We start from the raw sequence: 25,745 nt of genomic DNA on the forward strand, positions 1-25,745 counted from the left end.
GGGCAGGCGATTCATTATGTCAAAGAACATATCCTACACACCTCATGTTACGTTAGGTCACAAGCTTGTTAAGTGGTCAATAGCCTGTTCGGTTAATATAAAAATCTAAGACTTAAAAAATGATAAAATATAAATAAGTGATGCTTCGGTTTAATATAATTAAGTGGTCAATAGCCTGTTCGGTTAATATAAAAATCTAGGTCACAAGCTTGTTAAGTGGTCAATAGCCTGTTCGGTTAATATAAAAATCTAAGACTATTAAAAAATTATAAAATATAAATAAGTGATGCTTCGGTTTAATATAATTAAGTGGTCAATAGCCTGTTCGGTTAATATAAAAATCTAAGGCTATTAAAAAATTATAAAATATAAATAAGTGATGCTTCGGTTTAATATAATTACCTGCTTAGCGACAAGAATGATTCACTAATTTTAGTTTTAAAAATTCTAGATCACCATTAGGCTTTTTTTAAAATTAATTTTTGTTTTAAAAATGTAAGAATCAATCAATTGATAGTTTCAAAGCTGCACTCTAAATTATATTTGACTGATTGAAATTTTCAAATTCATTCATTATCAAAACTATAGACAAAATATTGAGCTGAAACATTGCTATAAGCTTTGTACAAACTATATCATTGTCTTTCTAAAAAAGGAGTATCCATGTCAGAGAAAAAGTTGCACGTACAGAGTTCTGAAGTAAAAAAAAAACAAAACAATATTAAAACATGTCTGATTGCATTGCCTCATGTCGCCTATTGTCTGGTTGGTTTAACATACACATTCATAGCCTAGTAAATACAAAAAGATAAAACAGAACACCTTGATTGAACAGTAATATTTTTTTTTTTAAGACTTGTAAAACATTTTCACAAAATGAAATGCAAAAAAAAAAAAAAAAAAAGGCTGATTTGACTTTTAACCAAGCAAATTTAAATAGATGCCCTATAAAGGAAACTCCCCACATGTCCTGCTCACATTAAATATTAAACTGTAGGTCTACACAACTTCAAGGGACAAAGTCATCATCTTCACTTATAACTATAGAGTCTTTCAGATCATCTTCGCTGTCAGACGATGATTTTGAGATGAGTTTAAGTTTCTTTGAAGCCACTCCATCCTCATCATTGTGACCTCGTTTGGATGCAGGATTTGCCTCCCCTTTAGGCAATGTCTTTATTATGTGGTCAGAATTTAAAATATCCGATTGGCTGGTGACTTTTCTCACCCTTTCTTTCGACCCACCTTCATCTTCATCGTCAAAGTTGAACTCAATGTCAGTCATGGAGTGGGTCTCAGAAGGTTTAGCCGGACCGCCGTGGTGATCCAGCATAAGTTTTTTGGTAGCAAGTTTGCTGTTTGTTAATAAAGAAGATGGATCTCTAGTAACAGGAGATTTGGAAGTTGTGCCTTTTGAATTCAATTTATTTTTCTGCACCTTGACATTGGAAGTCTCAGAGTTGTTCTTGTGTTTCACTCTATGGGGTGTGTCAGAGGATGGAGCCGCTGAGCCATCCTTGACTGTATTCTTTGATGATTGATCACATGCTTGTACAAAGTCTATTGCTACCTTAACACCACCATTGCGAAGGAGCTTGGCTTTAGGACCTGGAGACCAACAAACAGTAAATTATGAAGGAGTAATACATACAGAACCCAAAGGCAGACCCCCGAATGCGATGGATTGAGGATGTGGAAGCAGATCTGAAGCAGCTTGGGGTTAGGGCGTGGAGACGAAAGGCCCAGGAGAGATCTGAATGGAAGGATGTGTTAAAGCAGGCCAGAGCCCTCCATGGGCTGTAGCGCCACTGGGATGGATGGATAGAATACATACAGAAAATTCAAAGCTCTCACTCATCTGATTCTCCAACCCAAGAATATAAAAAAAGAAATTAAGATTTTTAAACCCAGTTCTTCATTAACACAAGTCACTGATCACAAATCAATATTTAGTTTGATTCATTCCAAAATTTAAATTCTAAATGAAATCATTATGTATTCATGTCTTTTTTCTTACCCTGTCAAAATAAACTAATGACAATAAAAGTAAATGGAAACATTTTCTTTAAACATAGAATAGCTCGTGTTTTTTTGTGAAAATTTGAATAAGGTAAAGAAAATCTTTCCTGCAGATATATGCCTAAATAGAGGTGTGGTTGATGAGTGGTAAAGTGCTTGACTTTCTGAACCGGGGGTCCTGGGTTCAATTCCTGGTGAAGACTGGGATTTTTCATTTCGGGATCTAAAGGCACCTCTGAGTTCCACCAACACTAATGGGTACCTTTCATAAATTGGGGAAAAGTAAAGGCAGTTGGTCACTGTGCTGGCAACATGACACCCTCATTAACCATGGGCCACAGAAACAGATTGCCTTTACATCATCTGTCCCATAGATCGCAAGGTCTGAAAGGGGAACTTTACCTTCTTTCATATGTTATAAAAAATACTAGGTCTGCACCTGATATAGGCTTAGACTAACAATAGTTACAACTAATTCATATGGCCAGCATAACAATCAATTGCCTTTACTTTTCCCCAACTAATGTTAGAGCTGGGTGGACTCAGAGGGGCCCTTAAAATCTCAAAAATAAAAAAATCCCCAATCTTCACCAGGATTTTAACTCTGGACCTCTTGGTTCAGAAGCCAAGAACTTTACCACTCAGCCACCACACCTCCATATAACAGAGTACTGACATGGTATTAATAGCAGATGCTACCTGATATTATGTAAGGGATGGTATGTACCTGGTATTATGTAACAGATGGTACTGTATGCTGTGAAGTGGAAATCTTCCCTTAGGTAGCCCTCAACAAGCAGCTGGGCTAAAATTCTTTCAGCTTGATCTTTGGCTAATGATGGTGCTGCTATTGATTTCACCTGAAACAAAAACCACAGTGAAAAAAAATGTTTAATCACATGACAGTGACTGAGTCACAGATTAGTCAAAAGAGAACAAAAAAAAAAAAAGAGGCAAAATACAATTCACGGCTACTCCAAAGGAGACATTTATTAGGAATGTTTGTAAAATGTTTTACATGTTTCGGATGTTCCTTCAGAGTTGAAGATAGTTTACTTCCTAGTCCAAACCTCCCGCAGGACGACGGGGGATGGGAGCGGGCAGGGTTTGAACCCTCGACCGTCGATAAATCCGAACGACAGTCCAGCGCACAAACCGCACGACCAGGCAGCCATCCCAGGAATATGTGCAAATGAATCTTTGACAGTGTCATGAATGAATTGGTCTAGAAACCTCACCAGTTACAAAGCACTAAAATAGTCATTGCTTTAGAAAGACTCTGATTTGTAAGTATAAGATTAGGTTTATAGGCAGAGTATTCAGCTCTGTACTAGGATGTAGCTGAATACTTGAAGTTTAAATGTCTTTAGATGATGATGTACAATGGCCTTAGTGCCATTTCACTGAAACTACACAATGTTAACACTCTACACTGCTCACTGTAAAAAACAACATGCCAATAACTAAAGCAACCATCTGTAAATGTTAAACACATGCAACATTGTTGGTGAAAAATCTGTCAAGAAAAGAACAGTGGGAATTGAACTAAAAGCAGAAATGATTCAATGATTTGGCAGGTGGAAAAGTTTCAGTATTCAACAGAATTCTTCACACTGATGAACTAACTGGTATTAGGAAGTGTGTATGTTTGTTTTCATATAGTTGAAGCTCAGAGACAAGAGACCTATCCCTATTGAACAGATCTATACAGCTTTCTATTTCAATGTAGAAAACTATGAAAACAAATTAGTTTACGAGATGTCGAATAATTTCAACAATATACCTCAACTCACTTCTTAACTACTGCCTTCAGCAGACATTTAAAAAGGAAATATTTTTAATAGTGGGGGTGCGGTGTGGTTAAGAGCTTGGCTCCCGAACATGGGGTCCAGGGTTCGAATCTCTGTGAAAGCTGGGATTTTAAATTTCAGTATTTTTACGGCACCCATGAGTCCACCCAGCTCTAATTGGTACCTGATTTAAGTTGGGGAAAGTAAAGGCGGTTGGCCGTTGTGCAGGTCACATGACACACTGCTTGTTAACCATTGGCCAAAGAAACAGATGACCATAACATCATTTGCCTTATGGATCACAAGGTCTGAAAGGGGAAACTTTATATAGTGCATCTTTCATGCTTATAACATGCTCAGACCGTTACAGCCCAATCTCTTTTGAGGAATAGTGGGGGGGAGGTGGCCAATCTGTAACCAAGCAATTTTGGCCTCTCAGCAAGAACATTAATGACACATTTACTATGTGCCACTTTTTCGTCTGCAATAATCCTACCCAGAGTTCCCCCGACCACTAGACACACATTCATTTTCTTGGCTATTTCTTGTGCAGCACAGAATAAAAATTATCAGCATAGAATAGGAACAATTTTCAGCCAGGCCCTCATAGAAATGATAAGACTAACACAGCTTTATTGATCCTTACTGGAAATGTGTTGTGATTCCATGGACTCTTTTCTCAAATAAAACAAAAACATTCACATAAACAGAACAGTGTTATAGGTTTAGAATGGGATTAGTTTAATCGGGGATTTCCTTTTAGCAACACGACTTTAAATAGCACTTTATTTGGACAGAAGTAGTTCTGGGATAGAAACGACAGTTGAAGACGCACTCCTTTTAGCTTAAGCAAGAAGTGAAGTTTGTTAGTAACTGTTGACATTGGACTGTACCCCTTCTTTGTGTATTAAAGAATATTTTCGAATTGAACAAGCAATTATCAAGTTATTCAACATATGCTGTGAGTGTGTGATCGAACCGCAAGACCTGAGTGTGAGTTAATACTAATTTCTGCATTTACATCTAATAACAACACCGCAACAACAGACACAACATAAAGAGTTCAGTGAGCAACTACAAACTTCTTTATCCTTTTGATGTTTCCTAGTCAACAAGTTGTCTCACATTATTTTCAAAGCAGTACATTCTGTCTGGGGTCAAAGTGCTTGGCTTCTTAACCAAGTGGTGTTGATTTTGAATACATGAGAAGATTTGGATTTTGTAATTCTGTATTTTGAATCAAGTTAGCTCGAATAGGTACCTGATATAGTCAAAGATAGTAAAAGCGTTGGTTGTTGTACAGCCTCTATAAATGGCAAGGTCTGAAATGGGTACATTCCCAGCTTCCAGAGACATCAGCAAAGTTTACAGTCGAACTTATCTACCTTTAACACTCCAAATAAATCAAACTACTATTTCTACTGTCATTCTTTACCCCCGTGATAACTAAAAAGGATTTAATTACCTTGACACCAGCAGGGCCACGCCCATACCAAGCATCCAATAGTTTGGCTGATGTGACTCTCTGCTGGGTGGCAGCAGCTGCGTCCAATATTGATACAAGATCTTTGCAGTAATGTGTCACATCCTTGACCTTCACTACAGAGTTCAAAGGGCACAACAATAAGATAACACAGGCTTTTCAACAGAAAAATAAAATCCTGTAGTTATTAAAAAAGTTACAGCTAACCATCAAAAGCATCATGTTATAAGAACTGGCAGAACTGACCTTGACATTGGGCCCGGTCACAATGGTCGCACATCTTATCGCACTGTGCACTCTCCCAAACTTCACCAAAATGACGAGCTATCAAGGATCTTCGGCATCTAGACACCCAGAAAAGTAACTTTAGAGTCCCATAATTATCATCTTTTAGTCTAATAATCAAAGAGTCTTAAGATCTGAGATACCTTGCTATATGAGTAGAAAATGCAGTGAGTTTCCTTCTATACTGTAAATTAAGGTAATCTTTTAAGGTTTGTGGTGGCTGCATAAAAAAAAATGACTTATGGCAGAGTGTGTGGCAGGGTATTTTGAAAGCAGAGTTATCTGAACAAATAAAAAACAATGTACAAATCTTTGCTACATCTATACAGTACTGATTTACTTTGCTACATCTATAAAGTAGTGACTTACTTTGCTACATCTATACAGTATTGACTTACTTTGCCACATCTATACAGTATTGACTTACTTTGCCACATCTATACAGTATTGACTTACTTTTCCACATTTATAAAGTATTGATTTACTTTGCCACATCTATACAGTATTGAATTACTTTCCCACATCTATACAGTACTGATTTACTTTACTACATCTATACAGTACTGACTTATTTTGCCACATCTATACAGTACTGACTTACTTTGCCACATCTATACAGTACTGACTTATTTTGCCACATCTATACAGTATTGAATTACTTTCCCACATCTATACAGTACTGATTTACTTTACTACATCTATACAGTACTGACTTATTTTGCCACATCTATACAGTACTGACTTACTTTGCCACATCTATACAGTACTGACTTACTTTGCTACATCTATAAAGTAGTGACTTACTTTCCCACATCTATACAGTACTGACTTACTTTGTCACATCTATACAGTACTGACTTACTTTCCCACATCTATACAGTACTGACTTATTTTGCCACATCTATACAGTATTGAATTACTTTCCCACATCTATACAGTACTGATTTACTTTACTACATCTATACAGTACTGACTTATTTTGCCACATCTATACAGTATTGAATTACTTTCCCACATCTATACAGTACTGATTTACTTTACTACATCTATACAGTACTGACTTATTTTGCCACATCTATACAGTACTGACTTACTTTGCCACATCTATACAGTACTGACTTACTTTGCCACATCTATACAGTACTGACTTACTTTCCCACATCTATACAGTACTGACTTATTTTGCCACATCTATACAGTATTGAATTACTTTCCCACATCTATACAGTACTGACTTACTATGCCACATCTATACAGTACTGACTTACTTTGCTACATCTATACAGTACTGACTTACTTTGCCACATCTATACAGTACTGACTTATTTTGCCACATCTATACAGTATTGAATTACTTTCCCACATCTATACAGTACTGACTTACTATGCCACATCTATACAGTACTGACTTACTTTGCCACATCTATACAGTACTGACTGTCAAGGACTACTTCCACTAATATCTGTATGTGTCATGCTAAATGTACCCAAGTCCTGGATAATACCATAATGACACGTACAATGACAAAATAAGATTCAGAATGCCACTTTACCGACATATAACATGTTTAATTACATTATTTTCACTATAATACAGAAAAATAGTTAGAGTCTACACTTAGACTATATATATCCAAAAAGTCCAACTGTCCTGGACTAGGAACAAAAACACACCGCTTTATCATGAGTTACATTGTTCAACAAAACATCTCACCAAACAAAAACAACCCAAAACAATAACAGTTTTGAAATCAACCACCTGAATTGCCCCCCTTCTCCTCTACAGTAAACAGGAGACCCAGGCTGACCAGAACTCAGTCCTGACATTTCTCCCCCCTTTAATTTTTGTCTGTTTCTGGGTTCATTTAAAACAGACAAACTTCCAATAAAGAGATTTTCCAAACGTAAATATATCAACATGCAAACAAAAGTAATCTTGGTACTAAAACATAGCCTACAGTTTGTAAAAAAAAAACACAAAAAAAACGATGTATCCACATGAAATGTCAATACTATACACAACCTACTAGGCAATAATAATTATATGTATAAATATATATATCCATATATATCAACATGTAAACAAAAAAAAATAGTCAGTGAACAAGCATATTTTCCTAAATGTAAATGTTATATACAACATACTAAGCAATTATAATTATATATATATATCAACATGTAAACAAAAAATAGTGTGCAAACATATATTCTACCTTTTGTAAAAGGCGGTTAATTACATATCCCCAATCCTAGCAAACAAATAACTTTGAAATGAATAACTATTAAATGTCAGTTATCTGTAATCAATGTCATGTTGGTCTATTCTGTTAGTCTAGATAGAAAGTCAGCAATTACATTTAGTTTGCCCTTTAGATGTTCTACATTAAAGTTAAATGATTGTAATAATAGAGCCCAACGACAAATTCTATTATTCCCATATGTTGCGCTCTTCAAAAAGGCCAGTGGTCTATGGTCACACTGAATTGTGAATTTAGCGCCATATAAATATCTGGACAAGCGTTGCACCCCCCAAACAATGGCAAGGCATTCTCTCTCTATTACAGAATACCGTTGTTCTCTGGGCAACAGTTTTCTGCTCAAGAACTTAACAGGATGGAATATTCCTTTTACTTCCTGCAAAAGGCAACATGATATGGCTATGTCCGACGCGTCTGTTTGCACAATAAATGGTCTATTAACGTCTGGTAATTTCAGTATAGGATCTCGTGTCATGCACATTTGAATTTTTCTTAATGCCCGGTCACATTCTGGAGTCCAATTGACCCTCGTCGGTGTCCCTTTTTTTAACAATCCAGTAATTGGAAATACTATTTCCGCGAACGCTGGAATAAATCTGCTATAAAAATTAGCAATACCTAGCAAACATCGAACCTCTTTTTTCGTTTTTGGTGCTTTTATATTTAATACCTTGTCTCTGTTATTGGGTTCTGGGTATATGTTTCCTTCACCTACAATATTACCCAAGAAAGTTATTTTAGGATACGCGATTTCGAGTTTGCTTGGCTTGATAGTAAACCCATATTCTTTTAGCCTGGACAACACTTTCTCTAGTGCTATTAAGTGTGATGACCAGTCATGCCCGAATACACAAATGTCATCAAAATAAAACACAACATTTTCCAGTCCTTTAAGAATGGTCCTAACAGTCCGATTAAAAAAACTAGGAGAATTAAGCAGACCAAACGGTAGATATTTAAATTGAAAGTGACCACTTGGTACCCTGAATGCAGTGTACTTCCTACTATTCTCTTCTATTGGTATTTGCCAGAAGCCTTTTGTTAGATCTATCTTTGTAAAAAATTTGGCACTATTAAGTTGTAAGAAAAGATCTTCTTGGTCTGGAATAGCCTCCGCGTCAAATTTGGTAACCGCGTTTAATTTCCGAAAATCTATGCAAGTACGTACTGTTGAATCTTTTTTCTTAACCAAAACGACAGGAAAGGCATAGGGCGATTTGTTTTTTTTAACAATGATCGTGCCCATTCAATAAGCAACCATTTTTTGTGCTGACTCTGAAAGTTTTTGAGGTGATTTCTTGGGTAATCTTATGCAACTGTGATATAAATGTAATACATGTATTTTTGTAACATTTAAGTGTTCATATAAGTGAGATGGCTCACTATTTGACCTGTGTTACTTGTAACAAACATATTCCTGCCACTTAATTTCTAATATTATTATTTATGTGTGATAGAAAAAAACAACCCAAAACAATAACAGTTTTGAAATCAACCACCTGAATTGCCCCCCTTCTCCTCTACAGTAAACAGGAGACCCAGGCTGACCAGAACTCAGTCCTGACACTGACTTACTTTGCCACATCTATACAGTACTGACTTACTTTGACACATCTATACAGTACTGATTTACTTTACTACATCTATACAGTACTGACTTATTTTGCCACATCTATACAGTACTGACTTACTTTGCCACATCTATACAGTACTGACTTACTTTGCCACATCTATACAGTACTGACTTACTTTGCCACATCTATACAGTACTGACTTACTTTGACACATCTATACAGTACTGACTTACTTTGCCACATCTATACAGTACTGACTTACTTTGCTACATCTATACAGTACTGGACAATGCCATACAGGTTTGGTAACCCAGTCTGTTCGGTGAAGACCATTGAGCTCTGACGTGTGACATCTGCCAATCTGTATAGGACAATACAGTCTGACCGTTGGCCATCTCGACCTTTAAGAGTCAAAGAATAAATTGAATTAGTGAATCTAGTTGTTATTTGCAATTCAATAAACTTCATGTTTTGAAAAAATATTACAGGGAAGTCAGTAGAGTATATTTAATGAAAGAGCAGAAAACTATATAAAAAGTCAAGATTAAAACTGCTGATAGACCAAACTTAAGTCAATGGGAAATATTTGACAAAATATTGTATGAAATTCTGTAAATCTTGATAGTTAATCAGGTCAAAACAGAGAAATCCTATTCAGATTACATGCTTGACTACTTAGAAAGATTGTGACCAAGCATCGCATGAGGCTTGCAGAACATATTCTCTGACAGAAAGAATATTGCAACCCAAAGATAAACATGAGGAAAATGCCGACAGGTCAATGAGAATACTCATATAACATGCAGCTGCACCTTGTTAGAAGATCTCAAAGTAGTGGCCATCACATGGAGAGACAGATTTCTAAGGAGACAGCTTGTTTCCGTCTAAAGCACCAAACGGAGGATCTAAGTGTTCACAAAGTTAAAGCTGAATGACTTCATCACACACATTAGTTTTGCAGATAACAAAAAGAAATCTGTCATCAGTAAGAATGAATGTAGAACAATTTATTTAAGGTTGTGGTGATGGTAGTTAAATTGTTTCATGTGTTAATTTAAAAAAAAAAATCTGTAATTTATTATGGTCTGGGAAGGTGTGAATAGAAAGTTATAAAAATATTTAAATGGAAATGAGGAAAAAGAGAAGAAGCTGGCTGTGGGAGTTTACCTTCAAACTATTTAGTTTTAACATTGAACTCATAGTTTTGTTCTATTAATAGAGATTATAAGTTGCTGACTTGCTGTTGAATGAATACTTTGACATATCCCAGTCTCATGACATAGCAGAATTGATTTATTCATTAAAAAAAACATAGCTCACCTGCTCGTCCGCTTTCTTGATACAAATTTTCGATGGACTTGCTAATGCTGTGATGGATAACAAATCTGACATCAGGCTTGTCTATTCCCATCCCAAAGGCAACTGTGGCCACAACAACCTGCAAGACAAAAGTGAAGCTATTCATGAATCAAAGCAGAAGTCTAATCAGTGCAGCAGCATTTGACAGCACATTACGGCTACCGAGTGTGTAGGGTGAGGTCAAGTTAGGTAGGGGTCAAGTTATTTATGAGGTCAAGATAGGTAGGGGTCAAGTTATTTATGAGGTTAAGTTAGGTAGGGGTCAAGTTATTTATGAGGTCAAGTTAGGGGGTCAAGTTATTTGTGTCTTTGGTCAATATAAACACCAGGAAGTCCTTGAGGATATATTTTGGTAAACAAGTATGCAGGTAACCAAAGAAAAAAAAATTATAAATGAAAGTTTAAAGGAAGGAGGAAGACTAATGTAATCACCGATGAAATGTTTTTTGTGCGACTAAAGACTAAAACTAAGCAAGATATATAGGTCATTGGAACTCTGACAAAGAAAACAGCCCACCGACTTTTTTTTCTATACAAACTCAATAGTTTTAAAATAAATAAGAAGATCCTAGAAACTTTTTATGTCGCCACTATACAAAATCTGCTAACATACGGAATAACTTGTTGGCAAGGCAATGCTTCATCTAACCTGTTGCGTCTAGAACAACACTACCCTATTTAAAGGGACTTTTTGAACACAATTGTCTAAGAAAAATCGAAAAAATCTTGGAAGACAACGGCCACCCGCTCCATCAGATCTACGTCAGGTCATTGCGAAGTGGGCGACTACTGTCAATCAAAACAAGAACAGAGCAGTACAAAAACTCATTCGTATCTTACTCGGTCAGACTATATCAACGCCACTCGTTGATCAGGAAACAAGAAAAGGACCAAGATGCCTGTGTGTCTGTTTTATTTATGTGTATCTTTCTGTTGTGTTGTCTTTATATAAGAAAAGAGTCCTTGTAATCACAACAAATTTCCATAAGGATCAATAAAGCAGTCTTAGTCTTAGTAGTCATTGGTTAACAGTTAACGGTAATTATTCAATGGTACACTGAGCTTTGTTTATTATAGACAGCGTTCTGTTTAGTCAGTCAAACAATCGTAGTACTTAGATCACAGATTCAAGTGACGAATGTTTGTTCATTGTGGCGTATTCATTTCATTTGACTGAATTCGAAGATATAAAACTGTGATAGGATCAATTTCAAAACTCTGTTTCTTCAATGTGTTACTTAAAAGGACATGTAGATGTTATGTTACTTTGAGAAACCTAAGTCCAATTGATAGTTTGAGCTAATCAACTCCCAAATAAAATAAGTTGAATGGTCTTACAGAGGTCACAAAATGTAAATATTTTCTAAGCAATATTTCTTGAAAGCAGCCAAAGCAGCTCATAAAATAAGAAACTGTGAGCTTCAATTAACTTTCCTTAAAATTCTATGATTGTAGAATTCTATAACATCAACAAGACCTTGACTTTATAGTTAAACATCCCTCATGTGACACTTTGGGCAGAAAGTTCACTTCTGCTGAAATACTATTTTCTTTCATGTTGCCCTTCATGTGATCACAAAACACCTCTCTCTTTTCTAAATATTTTTAGATTTCCAGTTTAAGGCAAGACAGAAAATGAGAGTCCCAGGTTTAGATTTGGTAAGATCAGCCATGGATAGTAAGTCATATTGATGTAATATGATTTTCTATACAAAAACACAATTTAATAAAATACTCTGAAAGACACAAAGATAAAGGCACATTCCTCGTCCCATATGCTAGGACAAATTTGTACAAATACTCCTTCTTCCCTAGTGCTATTAGAGCATGGAATGGGTTGCCTGAGCTAGCCAGGAAAACCAGTGACTTGGCAGAATTTAAGTCATTGCTTAATATGCATGACTAAATGCATAACCCGTAGGACATAATCATCTTCTTTTTTGAAGTAACGTCTGTAAGATATTACAGTCCTATTAAATGATGCCCCAAATTTTTACATTTAGTTTTTGCTCGAACGCCATTTTTTCCATAAATGTTTCACTGGTGCACAGGGTGATCAGAAGCATAAGGCTTTTATTAGGAGAAACTGTTTTATTGCACCAACCATCATTTACAACAAATTAATTTTATTAACTCATTTTTCTTTCCCAAAATAATCAAAAACTGAATCATATTTCATGTAAATTTACATTGTTCAAAAAACATTCCCCACTGTGACTTTGTATTATGGTTAGGTCATAAGACCAGTGACTGCTGCTGTACTGGCAAGTTAGTCCAGTGATATTTCGTGGTCCCAAATTATACTACCCAGGCTATTAATTATGGCCTCTGGATATAGAACTTACTGAGACATACAAGTAAGAACAATGAGATTTCAGTTACAGCTAATAAAGAGTTTATTTAGGAACAAAAGAAAATAGACTTAAAGGCCAACAAAAGCAAGTCAAATAATGAAAAAAAAAAATCAAAATAGTAGGACAAGTTCAGTTCAAAATAATCAAACAACCGCCATCACAGAGGCACAATAATGTCTCATCTCAAAAACAAAACGATGGCTTACAATAATATAATACAGGTCCTAACAGTCAAAGGACCGTCATCCATGAGACACACTACCGTCTCATATCATGACAAAATCTGGTCTTGATAGAAAAAAAACACATATAGGAAACAATAAGAGACTAAGCAGACATTTAATATTTACATAAACCAACTTATTAACAACAAATAAATAAAGTCTACTTAGCTCGTTATTGAAAAATACATTCCCATAAAGTGGCACACTCCTCTTGAGTAACACAGTCAGAGCATAACAACAAAACTATTATATGGAGATTTCGTTAACAATAATGTACACTGGTCAGCTCAAAGGCTCAAGAGGAAGTGGCAATTGTATACAGTTAACAGAGACTTAAATGATGTATTAAGGGGGACTAACTCTTATTGAAATAAAAGAGCTACCCTTAATGTCCCTCTTGTTGCACCCACCTGAACATCGCCAGAAAGCCACTTTCGATGCACTGCACTCCGAGACTGTGCTGTCATATCAGCATGGTAACAGCCTGCCTTGATGCCACGAGACTTTAAGTCAGTGGCCACTTCCTCAGAGTCCTTGCGTGAGAAACAATAGATGATTCCTAAACAGTGAAAAAAAAAGGACATTTCATCAATTAACTAAAACCAACAAGCTACTGATGAAATAAAAGCTTGGACAAGATGGCACATCAAACACAGGAGCGCACAAGTCAACTAGGTTCAATGAAATGTTTTAGAAGGTTTGGGGAAACCAAATTTCTTTACATCTAATAAACACTAAAAAAAAATGACGATTCCTTAATGAACATAAACACTGATTTGATACAAAAGCTTATGAATATATATGATATTACGAAATATATCCATTCTGGAATTGCGAAGTTTTTAAGGCGTATTATTTACATTCTTCAAATTCAAATAAATAGAAAAAGAGTTGTTTTATGTGGCAAATCTGGTAGTAGACCTGAAAAGTGGAAATGTCTTTAAAGTGAAAAAAATTTATCTGTAAATATTTCAATTAAATATTTTAGACATTGTTAGTGACAAACTTTTATGGAGACAGCTTGCTACCCAATGCCCTGAAAAGTGCAAAGATCTGTCATTAGAAGTCTAAATAAGTAAGTTAATAGTGTAGGCCGAAGCATTTAGCATTGCACCTTCTAAACTAGTAAGACGTAAAATATGTAAGCAGTAGAAAGGAAGATTCTGAGGTAGTTATCTACGACAGATCCCCGAGGAGAAGATTGCCACCCTATGCATAGAACAGCATGGAAGATCCAAGTACCTAAGTTGTTTTATACACTATTTATACAAATATATAAATAATTTTTAAACCAGTAAGTGTTTCTGTAGGCAAGTAAATTTTGTTTGTTAGAAATCTATTGACTTGTGATAAATCAATGCTTGATTGAGGCAGATGTTAAAGCTTGTAATGTCACTAAAGTCATCTTTTTTGAAGCAACGTCTGTATTATATAAGATAAGATAAGACTAGTGTCACTAATGGCAGCCATTAGAAATGGATGGACTCAGGCATCCATCTGCCAGAACAAATTTGTACAAGTGCTCATTCTTCCATTTTGACCTTAACCCTAACCATTTTAACATGGAACCGGTTGCCCGAATCAGCCGAGAAAACCAATGACTTAGTAGGGTTTAAGTGTCCAGTTAACATGATTACGACATAGAACATTTTGAAGGAATCATTGTCAGTAATGTATAAGATAAAATAAGAAATGAGGATGCCATACAAGTTGACATTTTGTTAAAATCCCAGAATTCATTGCGGCTTGCACTCATAACATTAGGTTTACAGTTGCTGGGTTAAGTGCTCTGCTGTCAGTCTCAAGGTCAAGGATGTGAGCCCAAGTTTTTCATTTGTTATTGAAAATCTGCAGTTGGCTTGAATTGCCCCAGCCGTAGTGGACACATAACACGAATAACTATTGGCCTGGTGATAAGTTAACTCCCCAGAACCAGAACAATTTAAAAAAAAAAAGAATTTAAGAATGTATTATAAGAACTTTTGATAAAATAATTCACCTGATTGACCTCTGAACCTCTTATTAATGAGATGAAATATTTTATCCATGGTATCCTTCTGAGTAGCTGGCTTTTCCTGGACCTGGTATCAAAACAGATCAAAAGTATTGAGACTTTATAAAAACAGATTGACTTTACTCCAGTGTGTGTGAGAACTATTTAATTTGAAATAATCTGCAACAACATTACATTGTTTCAAGAAGTTGTTTCCCTTGTTTAATGAAACCTAGTTGCCTTGGCAATGAAATCATTTATTAGCTTACACTCAAGGGTGAAAACGTAAAACAAAAGTTGGTCAAAGTTGGCAGCACTAGTGCTCAGGCTGGTGCAAATGCAGGTTGAAGAAAAAAGACATGAGAGGAATCATTTTATTTTAGGCTAAAATTTTGCACAATAAGATAAGATCCAATTGATCTGATTCAATCCAACTCTCAAGCTAAAATTTTGCACAATCAGATAAGATCCAATTGATCTGATTCAGTCAGATCCAATCCAACTCTCAAGCTAAAATTTAGCACAATCTGATCTGATTTTTTCTCTCTTTGTATGACAATAAAATATAAATGTTTAGTATATTATTATGTTTGGAAGGCGGGGTAGGTGGATGAGTGGCAAAGAGCTTGGCTTCCAAAAACGAAGGGGTCTTCGGTTTGAATTAGAATTTCAGGAGTCTTGGGACACCTCTGAATCCACCAGACTTCAATAGGTACCTGACATTAGTTGGGGAAACGTAAAATTACCATTGGTCATTGTGCTGGTTACATGACACCTTCATTAAACCTGGGCCAAAGAAACAGATGACCTTTACATCATGTGCCCCATTGATCGACAGGTCTGAGATGAGAACTTTACTTTTTTTTTTTAGTGCATTATATTATTTGAAAACAGAGTACTACTTGTTTGCACTGTAACATCTTTACAATGTTATCCAAAACTTCTTAACTTTATAAACAATGTTGGTTTACATTACTTCCGAAACTTTTTATAAACTATTTACCTCATAAAATAAATTTGGACGGTTGAAGGAAGCCCTAAATAAAAGAGCCCTGGGAATGTTCAGTATCTTTTTCACATCTTCAAGAACGTTGATTGTAGCTGTTGCAGTCAAACCCAAAATGGGAGCATTAGGAAACTGGCGCTTCAAGATGCCCAAAAATTTGTAATCTGGAAAAAAAAAGTTTAGAAATAAAATATTCTTAGCATGTGAAAAACAACATCAAAATAGAAAAAGTCACTGAGATAACAAAATTATTAGATTTATGTCTTCAATATTATAAGATAAGAGGCCAGAACAAGACACTGGCTCCAAAACACCCCAATGGAAAGAAAACTATGTGGACAGCTCCCTGATTTGGATCTGCGCAGTTCATCGCATATTTTGGTCTAGTTATCTGAACGCTCCAACATAAAAATGAGAACGAAGAAGAAGATAAGATAATTTTATTGATCCAAACAAATGGAACTTCAGCTTGACTACTATTATAATTATAACCAAGAAAGCATGTACCAAACAAATGGTTACTTTTTTTCCCCTTTATTTTAAAGCTTTTGAATGTTCCTTCAGAAAGAAAGATTATTAGCTCAATATGAGTTGGTAGCAGGCAGGATTTGAACTCAGGACCATCGTAACAAAAGTCCATAGTGTGTACTACACAACCAGGCAGTAATTCTTTTGCACTCTCTATTTTTAACTTGTGTATTCTTTGTCTTAATCCACTTCTCTTTTGATATTAGGTGTTGTTTTGTTTACGATTATTTTGAGTTGGATAAAAAAAAATCAGGAAAAATATTCAGAAAAGACTAGAACATTCTTATCTTATCTTATATAATACAGACGTTACTTCAAAAAAGAAGATGATTACGTCCTACGCTTCATGCATTTAGTCATGCATACTAACCAATGACTTAAATTCTGCCAAGTCATTGGTTTTCCTGGCTAGCTCAGGCAACCCATTCCATGCTCTAATAGCACTAGGGAAGAAGGAGTATTTGTACAAATTTGTCCTAGAATATGGGACGAGGAATGTGCCTTTATCTTTGTGTCTTTCGGAGTATTTTATTAAATTTTGTTTTTGTATTTGAAGATTATGGTTCAGTGTTTTATGTATAGTTGCTACTTTACTTTTGAGCCTTCTATACCAAAAAGCAGATAATGTTTCAAAATACAAAATAAACTTTCTAAATAAACTCAGAGAAAGGGATGGTAAAGTAATATCAAAGCATGGACAGGGGCTGTCATTACAAGAGATTCTAGTCAAAACAAAAGACAGGAATGAAGAGTGAAGATAGAAAAAACATGTGTGGTGTGACAACAGTCCAACAGACTAAGACAGTGATTCCCAAACTTTTCCATAACAGAACACTTCGCACATTCGAAGTATTTAGCGGATCACTTTACTTATTTTTTAAGAGAGATTAATTCAAGTGGTGGCCTGTATTTAGCGGATCACTTTACTTATTTTTTAAGAGAAATTAATTCAAGTGGTGGCCTACAAGTTTATTCTCCAGTAGTTCATGAATCATGGGACACCTTTTAAGGCTTCCCCGGAACACTAGGGTTCTGCGCAGAACACAGTTTGGGAAACACTGGACTAAGAGAAAAGTGAAAGGGAATGTACTCATCTAATTTTGTCTTTATATTTTTCTTCTATATTTTCTTTACTTCTTAATCATTATTCCTGAATAATTTACACAAGGCAAATTTCTTCTTCTTCATTGTCATTGTTAGATGACTAGACCAATATATGAGATGAACTGCACAGTGGCTTCCAAATCAGGGAGCTCTCCATATAGTTTTCTTTCTATTGGGGTGTTTTGGGGCCAGTGTCCTACACCGGCCTCTACACAAGGCAAATTGAAATGTATGATAATCAGAATAATGAAAATTAACACCTTTTTTTTTTTAAGCGTAGCTTACATACCAGGTCTGAAGTCATGCCCCCACTGAGAACAGCAATGCACTTCATCTATCACAATGCGAGTCAGGTGATTTACGGCATAACTTTTCTCAAGTCTGTTCATGAACCTTTTACTTTTGGCCAGTTTTTCAGGCGTAACATACAGAAGTTTAAGATGACCTTTTGTTGTGACCATATCTTCCTGTATGTCCAATACAAAAATTTTAAAAAAATCTTTATAAAATGTATATCAAATGAAATAGCAATCACATAAATCATCTCATTTTGTTAATACACACCTGCAATCTCAATTCTTCTACTTTGTTCTAATTTTTATATTAAAAGATTCCGACCAGCAATCCTGTATTTCAGACGAACTGCATGGTGTTTTTTTTTCTCTACAGGAGGGTTTTTTGGCCCATATCATGTTCTGGCCTCTCGATAGGGACCTATGAAGGAAATGCTTGGCATTCTCAGGTGATGCAGTTCTCAAATTTATACTTTACTAGATATTTTTTATATTATATATTTTTTTAATCTCTAGGATTTTAGGAAGGAATGAGTATCTGAGAAAAAAACATTTCGGTCTTTATTAAGGCCCCTCAGTTACTTAAAGCTTTGCTAGAAGAAAAATATTGCTTGCTACATGATAATGTCACCAAACAACTTCAGTTATTATAAGCAATAATCAATGTATTAGGATAGGTGACAGACACTACAAAGTGGTGAAAGTTTTTTTTCTTATAGCTCTTATTTACAACCTGGCAATTGTCAAAGATATTTGTTTCACCACATACATTTATTCATTCTGCTCCAAAACTTATTAAATGAAGTGATTGCAGTAACGAAAGCCTGAGATTATATACAATCTATGAATCATTTGAATTTATTTCACCAAGTCCAAAACCTTTATCAATTGTAGGAGATGCATATAGTCTACTAAACACTAAAATATTGTGTGACAGTGTGTATGCAGACATTTCTTTTCCCCACAAGTGCACATACCTGAATATGTTTAGCTTCTTCTTTAGAAGTGGCAGACGTGAAGATAGCAGAAGGTATTTTCAGCAGCTCCAGCGCCATCTGTTGGTCCTCCATCAAAGATACCAATGGAGAAATCACAAGAGTAAGACCTGATGATAAAACAAATATTTCTCAAACAAATAGAATAGTAAACTAATGTATATTTAATGCCTTCTATGGTATTTAAGTTAGAATTAGAGAATATTTATAGAAAACGTTGACTTCAAAGTTGTATGTTTATTGGAAATTACTTTTAATTTTTTTCGTCTAGCTAATAGAGAATTCTTGAACAATAGCATTAGAGACTGGTTTAAAACCACATTTGAAGTGAGACAAGGCTGCCAACTTTCACCAACTCTTTTCAATATCTTCCTTGAAAGGATAATAATAATAATAATTATGGGTTTTATATAGCGCTACTTTCATGCTTATGGAATCTTCAATACGCTATGGTCCAATCTCATTTGTGGACCAGTGGGGGAGGGGGTATCTGGGAGGTTTTCCGTACTGCCTTTAGGCGCTCAGTAAACACAACTCTGCTCGAGTCAAGTGTCGAACCTCGAGCCCCCTTCATAGGTAGCCAAGTTCAAGCCTACTTAGCCTCGCAACCACACTTCCCATAATGGATAATGGAAGATGCTCTTGAGGGCTATGAAGGTTTTGTAAGCATTGGAGGAAAAAGTATTACTAAGATGCGCATTGCGGATGACTTAGAAGGTCTGGCCGGGACAGAAAAAGAATTAGCTGACTGTGTGATGTGCATGGACAAGACTTTAACAGCATATGGTATGCAAAACAATGCGGAAAAAAAACACAAATTATGAGCAATGGCCAACAGGGCTTTAAAAGGAACATTAGTATTGGAGGCAAAAAGCTGACAAGTGTCAGTAGTTTTCAATACATTGGAGTTATTGTCTCAGATGAAGGAACCTAACCTGAATTACTGGCCAGTCCACAGCAGCACTCAAAACAAAGACGAAGGCATAGCCCTCGACACTAAAATCAGACTAGATATGGCCACATTCTTATATCTTTGCGAATCTTGGACAATTACGTCAAATCTTGAGAGAGGGATTCTAGAAATGCAACAGATAGATCCTTGATATTACTTACAAAGACAGCATCACAAATGAAGAGATTAGAAACAGGATTAATACAGCAATCAGACCCCACAATGACCTGCTAGCTACTGTTAAAAAAAGCAAACTTAACTCTCTAAACTCTATAGCCATATCGCAAGGTCCTCAGGGTTTGCAAAGATCTTCCTTCACGGAACAGTACTCGGAAAAAAGAGGAAGAGACAAACAGAGAAAGCGATGGGAAGACAACTTTAAAGAATGATTGAAAGAAATTCTATTCAAGGCAAAAGACAGAGAGGAATGGAGAAAGACTTAACAGATCTTGCGTGGTGCCGCAAAGGTTCAACAGACTAAGGGACAGGCGAAGGTGAACAGAGAATATATTTCAACAATGTTCTTAAATATAAATGCATTTGTGTTTTAAGTGTTCTTTACCTTTGCTAATGACAGCAGGGAGCTGAAAGCACAAGCTCTTCCCACCACCTGTGGGCATGATCAGGAGACAGTCCTCTTTAGCCAAAGTCGCATTCATTGTTTGTCTCTGCATCGATCGCAGCTCATTGAGTTTGAACACAGATTTCAACTTGTTGTCCAACTCAGCAGTCCATGGGAAATCTAAGCAATAGCAAAGTTTTCACAGGTTCTCTATTACCATTTCAAAATTAAGAAAACTAATATATAAAAATAAGATAAAAAAAAAAAAAAGCTTTTATTAAGTGAAATCGCATCAATTATTTTGTTTCAATCATGTAATTAATTCTCAATAAATTTAGACTTAGAATAATATATTTGTCAGGTGGGAAATATTTGTATTAATTATTGTTTAGTGCAACTTTCTAAGTGCAATAAGGTTAGAGCCATTTTCGAGAACCGTGTCCACCCACCCAGGTTTTGCCCAAGAATTCACAGGCTGAATAGAATAGAAGATTTGTAAAAAAGAACTTTCAAAGACACAAAATTATTTGTGATACCAAAAAGTAAATATTAAGATTGTTTGAAGATCAGAACCTGTTCCTTCCCACTTGATATGTTGGTTCTGTTGATTGTCTAATTCACTTTGTTCAAGAATCAGCTTGAGTTCCGCTCGCCTGTTCACAAGACTACTTTGTCTTTCCAACAATTCTTGTAGCTCCACTTCCAACAAAGACAGCTCACTCTCCACTTTACAAAGTTCATTTTTGTAGTCTAATAGAAATAAAAAAAAAGATTTTTTTTTTAACTTTAAATGGTTAATGGTAAATTAGCATACTGAGCTGGTGTTGGATTATCAAAAACATTAAATTACCAAAGGTTAGCTGTACTTTAAAGAAGTTAGCCTTATATGTCAAGAAAATTAAATCAAAGACCTGTGTCTTAATAGCATGATTTGTTGAATGTTTATATGTTTCAGATGTTCCTTCAGAGTTGAAGAAAATTTACTTCCTAGACTATGGGTGATGGGAGCGGGCAGGGTTTAAACCCGGGCCATCAATAAGTCCGAACGATAGTCCAGAGCACAAATCACATGACCAGGCAGCCATCCTGAAAGGCTGACCATGGCTAACATGAGGAGGTGAGATCTAGGACAACAGTGATACAAGAATGATAGTAGGTGTAAATGAAATTTGGGGTAAACTGATTATAGTTGAAAGATTTTGAGAGAGTTGGGAGTTGAAGTCCATGACATGACTTTATTTAGAGAGAAGGAGGTGGTTTTTTTTGTGTTAGAGATTTTCCTATCTGAGATAGAATCTATATAGGCAGTCTGTTGTGCAGCGCAGGACTATCTAATTTGTTTCTAGTGTGGTCGAGAGACTAAGTACGCTTGAACTAGCCTTGGCTCGGCTACCTATGAAAAGATCTCAAGAATACACTCGACTCAGGCAAGTTGTGTTTACTGGGCGCCTAAAGGCAGCACAGAAAACCTTCTCCCAGATATTGGATTGGACCGTAGCGCTCTGAGCATGCTATAAGCATGAAAGTAGCGCTATATAAAAGCTATAATTTTTACATATATATATATATATAATGTTCAGTAGTTCAAAAAATTCATTCATTGTCAACTAGCTGATTGAGTTTCAGAGTCTTTTTGAAAAGTATGCAAGTGACAAGTGTTCCTGTCATGATCACAATTAGGGTTTGTATATCAGGTGTGAAAAGTAAATGATTTATTGAAAGGAATTTAAGATATGAAAATATATAGTTACTGACATTGTGATGGTAATGTTTCATAGGGACACAGTTGTACAAAGTACTTTTAGCTTTAAAAAAAAATTAATGCCCATGGATGTAAAGTTAAGTTCCCTATTTGTGTTCTAAAGGGCAGATGATCTGTTTCTGTGGCCAACGGTTGTCATGTGGACAGCACAACAACCAACCGCCTTTACTTTTCCCCAACTAATGTCAGGTACTCATTAGAGTCTGGGTGGACTCAGAGGCGCACAAAGATCCCGAAATTAGAAATCCCAGTCTTCACAAGGATTCGAACCCAGGACCTCCAGTTTGGAAGCCAAGTGCTTTACCGCTAAGACACAGAGCCTCTTGCCCATGGATAGATCTATATATTTTCAGTGTTAATTTTTGTATCCTATGGTACAACAATAACCATGAACAGTAATTAGAGTCTATGTCAGCCTAGGTCTATATTATTTATTATATTTAAAACACAAAGTCTAGATCTAGCAATCAAATGTATTATTTATTGCTATAACTATCTATAGGCTATACTATACTATAGTATAGTATAGACTAGATATAATAGAACTTCTTCTACTTCTTCTTCTTCTTCATCGTTCTCATTGTTATGTTGGAGTGTTCATATGACTAGACCAATACATGAGATGAACTGCGCAGTGGTTTCCAAATCAGGGAGCTCTCCATACAGTTTTCTTTCTATTGGGGTGATTTGGGGCCAATGTCTTATACGGGCCTCTTGGTCGAGAGAGCAGTTTTGGAGGACGTGGTCGGCATTTTCTGGTGATACTCCACATGGGCAGATTTCACTGGTTCCAATTTTGAGCTTCCGGGACATGTGTTGTCGCATTCTGTTGTGTCCGGTCCTGAGTCGAAAGATTAGATGTTGGTCTTGTCGGGATAGCTTATAGTAAGCATCATCTTTCTTGTGATTTGGATGGGAGCTCGTCCATTTCTCATTTATTTTATCTACAATTAATTTCTTCATTTCTTCTGGATAGAGAGCAGAGTTTACTTGTGAGTTTGTTCTCCCACTCTTGGCGAGTGTGTCAGCCTTCTCATTTCCTGCTAGTTGTATGTGAGCTGGTATCCATTGAATGACAGTTTTTTTGCTGTTGTGGTTGAGCTTTGTGAGTGCTGTTCTGAGGTTTTTAATATAAGGGGAATCAGAGTTTTGCAGGCTTTGGAGGGTTGTTTTTGCGTCTGTTAGAAAGACAATCTGACTGTGAGGGGAACTTGGATGATTTGCTAGCATGGTAGCAGCTAGTGCTAGTGCTTCCCTTTCTGCTCTGTGACTGTCAGAGAGCTCTCCAGTTGCAAAGGATTTTTCTAGTTTTCCTCCATCTGGCCATTCAATAAGTATTCCAGCTCCTCCATTTGTGGTGGCTTTATGGGATGAGCCATCTGTGTAAACTCTGATCCACTGATTGCTAGGGTAATTGGTATGTAGAAAACAGTTCACTATTTCCTTGAGCTCTGTTGGTCTGTAATCAGATTTTCTTTTTATATTTTCAATATGGTCCCTTATAGTAGGAAGAGGGCTTTCGTCCCAGGGTGGAGATTCATTATAGTGTATCGAGGATTCCAGAGTAATTTTTTCAAGTTGGTGTTTCTTTTTTAGGTTTAGAGATTCCTGTATGAAATTGGTCCTTTTGAGACGTTTTTTTGTGCCAGTTTTGTGGATTTTTGTTCTGAGTGGGTGCCTCTCCAAGGTTTCCAATTTTGTGAATTGGGAAAGGATTTTTATTTCTCTTCTTTCATCCAGAGAGATCAGGGCAGCCGTTTCCTCCATAGCTCTTATGGGTGTTGTTTTGATTGCTCCTGTCATTATCCTTAGACCAATATTTTGAACCTTGTCTATTTTTCTAAGGTTGGTTTGGGCTGCTGAGCCCCATGCTGTGGCACCATATTCTTGTACAGGTCTTACATAACTGGTATAGGTCTTTTTCAGGATGTTGTGATTTGCTCCCCAATCTGTGCCAGCTAATTTTTTCAAGAGGGATAGTCTCTGGATGCCTTTACTCTGTGTTTTATCTATTTGTTTTTTCCAGGTTAGTCTCGGGTCATAGGTGACTCCAAGATAAGTAGGGCTGTCATTTTTTTCTAAAGCTTCCTTATCTAATGTTAATTTTATTGTTTGTTGTTTTGTTGACAGTGAGAATATGGTATATGTTGTCTTTTTTGTGTTAATGGACATGCCCCAGTCTTTGGACCAATTATTGAGTTTATCAAGAGCATCTTGTAATCGAAATTTCGATGTTCCTACATATTCTTCTGTGCTAATTCTTCTACTTCTAAGTTCTAAATCAACTACTTGTAGTACTAGTAACTAGATTTTACTAGATAGATCTAGAATCTAGAATTGTAGAATCCAGATCTAGATTATAGATAGATCTAGAATCTAGATAATTACTTTCACAGTTTTTTCTAACCTGACATTCTAATCTTGATTCTTTGTCTTCGTTTTTATAAGATCGATTAGATCTAAAATCATTAGATTTAGATTCTAGATCTACATCTAGAACCAAAATTCAAGATCATAGATAGATTGAGATTCTAGAACTACTCTAGAGTCTAGACTACTACTAGAGTAGACGTAACTAGAATAGATAGTACTAGTAGATCTACTACTACTACCCCCCACTACTGACTAGCTAGACTAACTAGACCTGTCACCTAGTCCTAGATTTAGTCTAGGACTAGATTGACTAGATAATTACTACTAGATATCTATCTAGATTTATTCTTGATCGAATATTAGACTCTCTAAAATAGTAGGTAATCTAGAATCTAGATCTAGACCTATATATTGTATAATATAAATAATAGAGTGTGGCATTATAAAATACTATACTAGACTAATAAGTATAAAATCTATAGTATTATTTAAAATATTATTAGATCTAGTATGGTAGCTTAAAGTAAGTTTACACTTTCTTTTATAATGGGCGCGGCCATTTTGGTTAATATAAAAAAAAAAACTCAACAAAACAATCAAGAATTAGTTTTCTAAAAATGGTTGGAAAAGACATTTAGCCTATAAAAAAATATATATATTTCATTCTAGTTCATAAAAAATAAATATAGAGATCTAGATATATCTACCTTGTCTAGATTTTGGATGGACAAAAATTATTATTTTACATAGATCTAGATTCTAAACTAATCTAGATCAGATGCTGTCAACTTTAATTAGTTTAGACTAAAAATATTTCTCCCACATTTGCAT

At 35.7% G+C, this 25,745-nt stretch overlaps 1 protein-coding gene across 3 annotated transcripts; it reads right to left on the reverse strand.

The window, feature by feature from the left end:
* Positions 1–807: 807 nt before the first annotated feature.
* LOC106072856 (ATP-dependent DNA helicase Q1-like) lies at positions 808–25,724 on the reverse strand. 3 transcript variants are annotated; one of them, XM_056045218.1, is made up of 14 exons: positions 24,949–25,440; positions 21,353–21,529; positions 20,780–20,959; positions 19,248–19,375; positions 18,267–18,444; positions 16,343–16,509; positions 15,346–15,427; positions 13,757–13,905; positions 10,730–10,847; positions 9,672–9,810; positions 5,539–5,636; positions 5,275–5,408; positions 2,747–2,879; positions 808–1,608 (listed from the first exon to the last, which is right to left on the reverse strand). In XM_056045218.1, the coding sequence occupies exons 1-14, from the start codon at positions 24,953–24,955 to the stop codon at positions 1,010–1,012; spliced, it is 2,289 nt and encodes a 762-aa protein (XP_055901193.1). In that variant the 5' UTR covers positions 24,956–25,440; the 3' UTR covers positions 808–1,009. The 3 variants fall into 3 exon arrangements, with proteins under 3 accessions (XP_055901193.1, XP_055901194.1, XP_055901195.1); XM_056045219.1 differs by lacking the exon at positions 24,949–25,440 and adding an exon at positions 25,622–25,724 and having other exon boundaries at positions 812–1,608; XM_056045220.1 differs by lacking the exon at positions 24,949–25,440 and adding an exon at positions 25,448–25,481 and having other exon boundaries at positions 812–1,608.
* Positions 25,725–25,745: the final 21 nt, after the last annotated feature.

Source organism: Biomphalaria glabrata, chromosome 10, assembly GCF_947242115.1.
Source record: "Biomphalaria glabrata chromosome 10, xgBioGlab47.1, whole genome shotgun sequence".
Classification (NCBI taxonomy): Eukaryota; Metazoa; Mollusca; class Gastropoda; family Planorbidae; genus Biomphalaria; species Biomphalaria glabrata.

Bases quoted from the DNA above. Each gene is read 5' to 3' on its own strand.
- LOC106072856 (XM_056045218.1), bottom strand. The intron at 16,510-18,266 runs GTATGTAAGCTA...TTTTTTTTCCAG, and splicing joins GGGGCATGACTTCAGACCTG to ATTACAAATTTTTGGGCATC. The intron at 2,880-5,274 runs GTAATTAAATCC...TTTTTGTTTCAG, and splicing joins GTGGCCCTGCTGGTGTCAAG to GTGAAATCAATAGCAGCACC.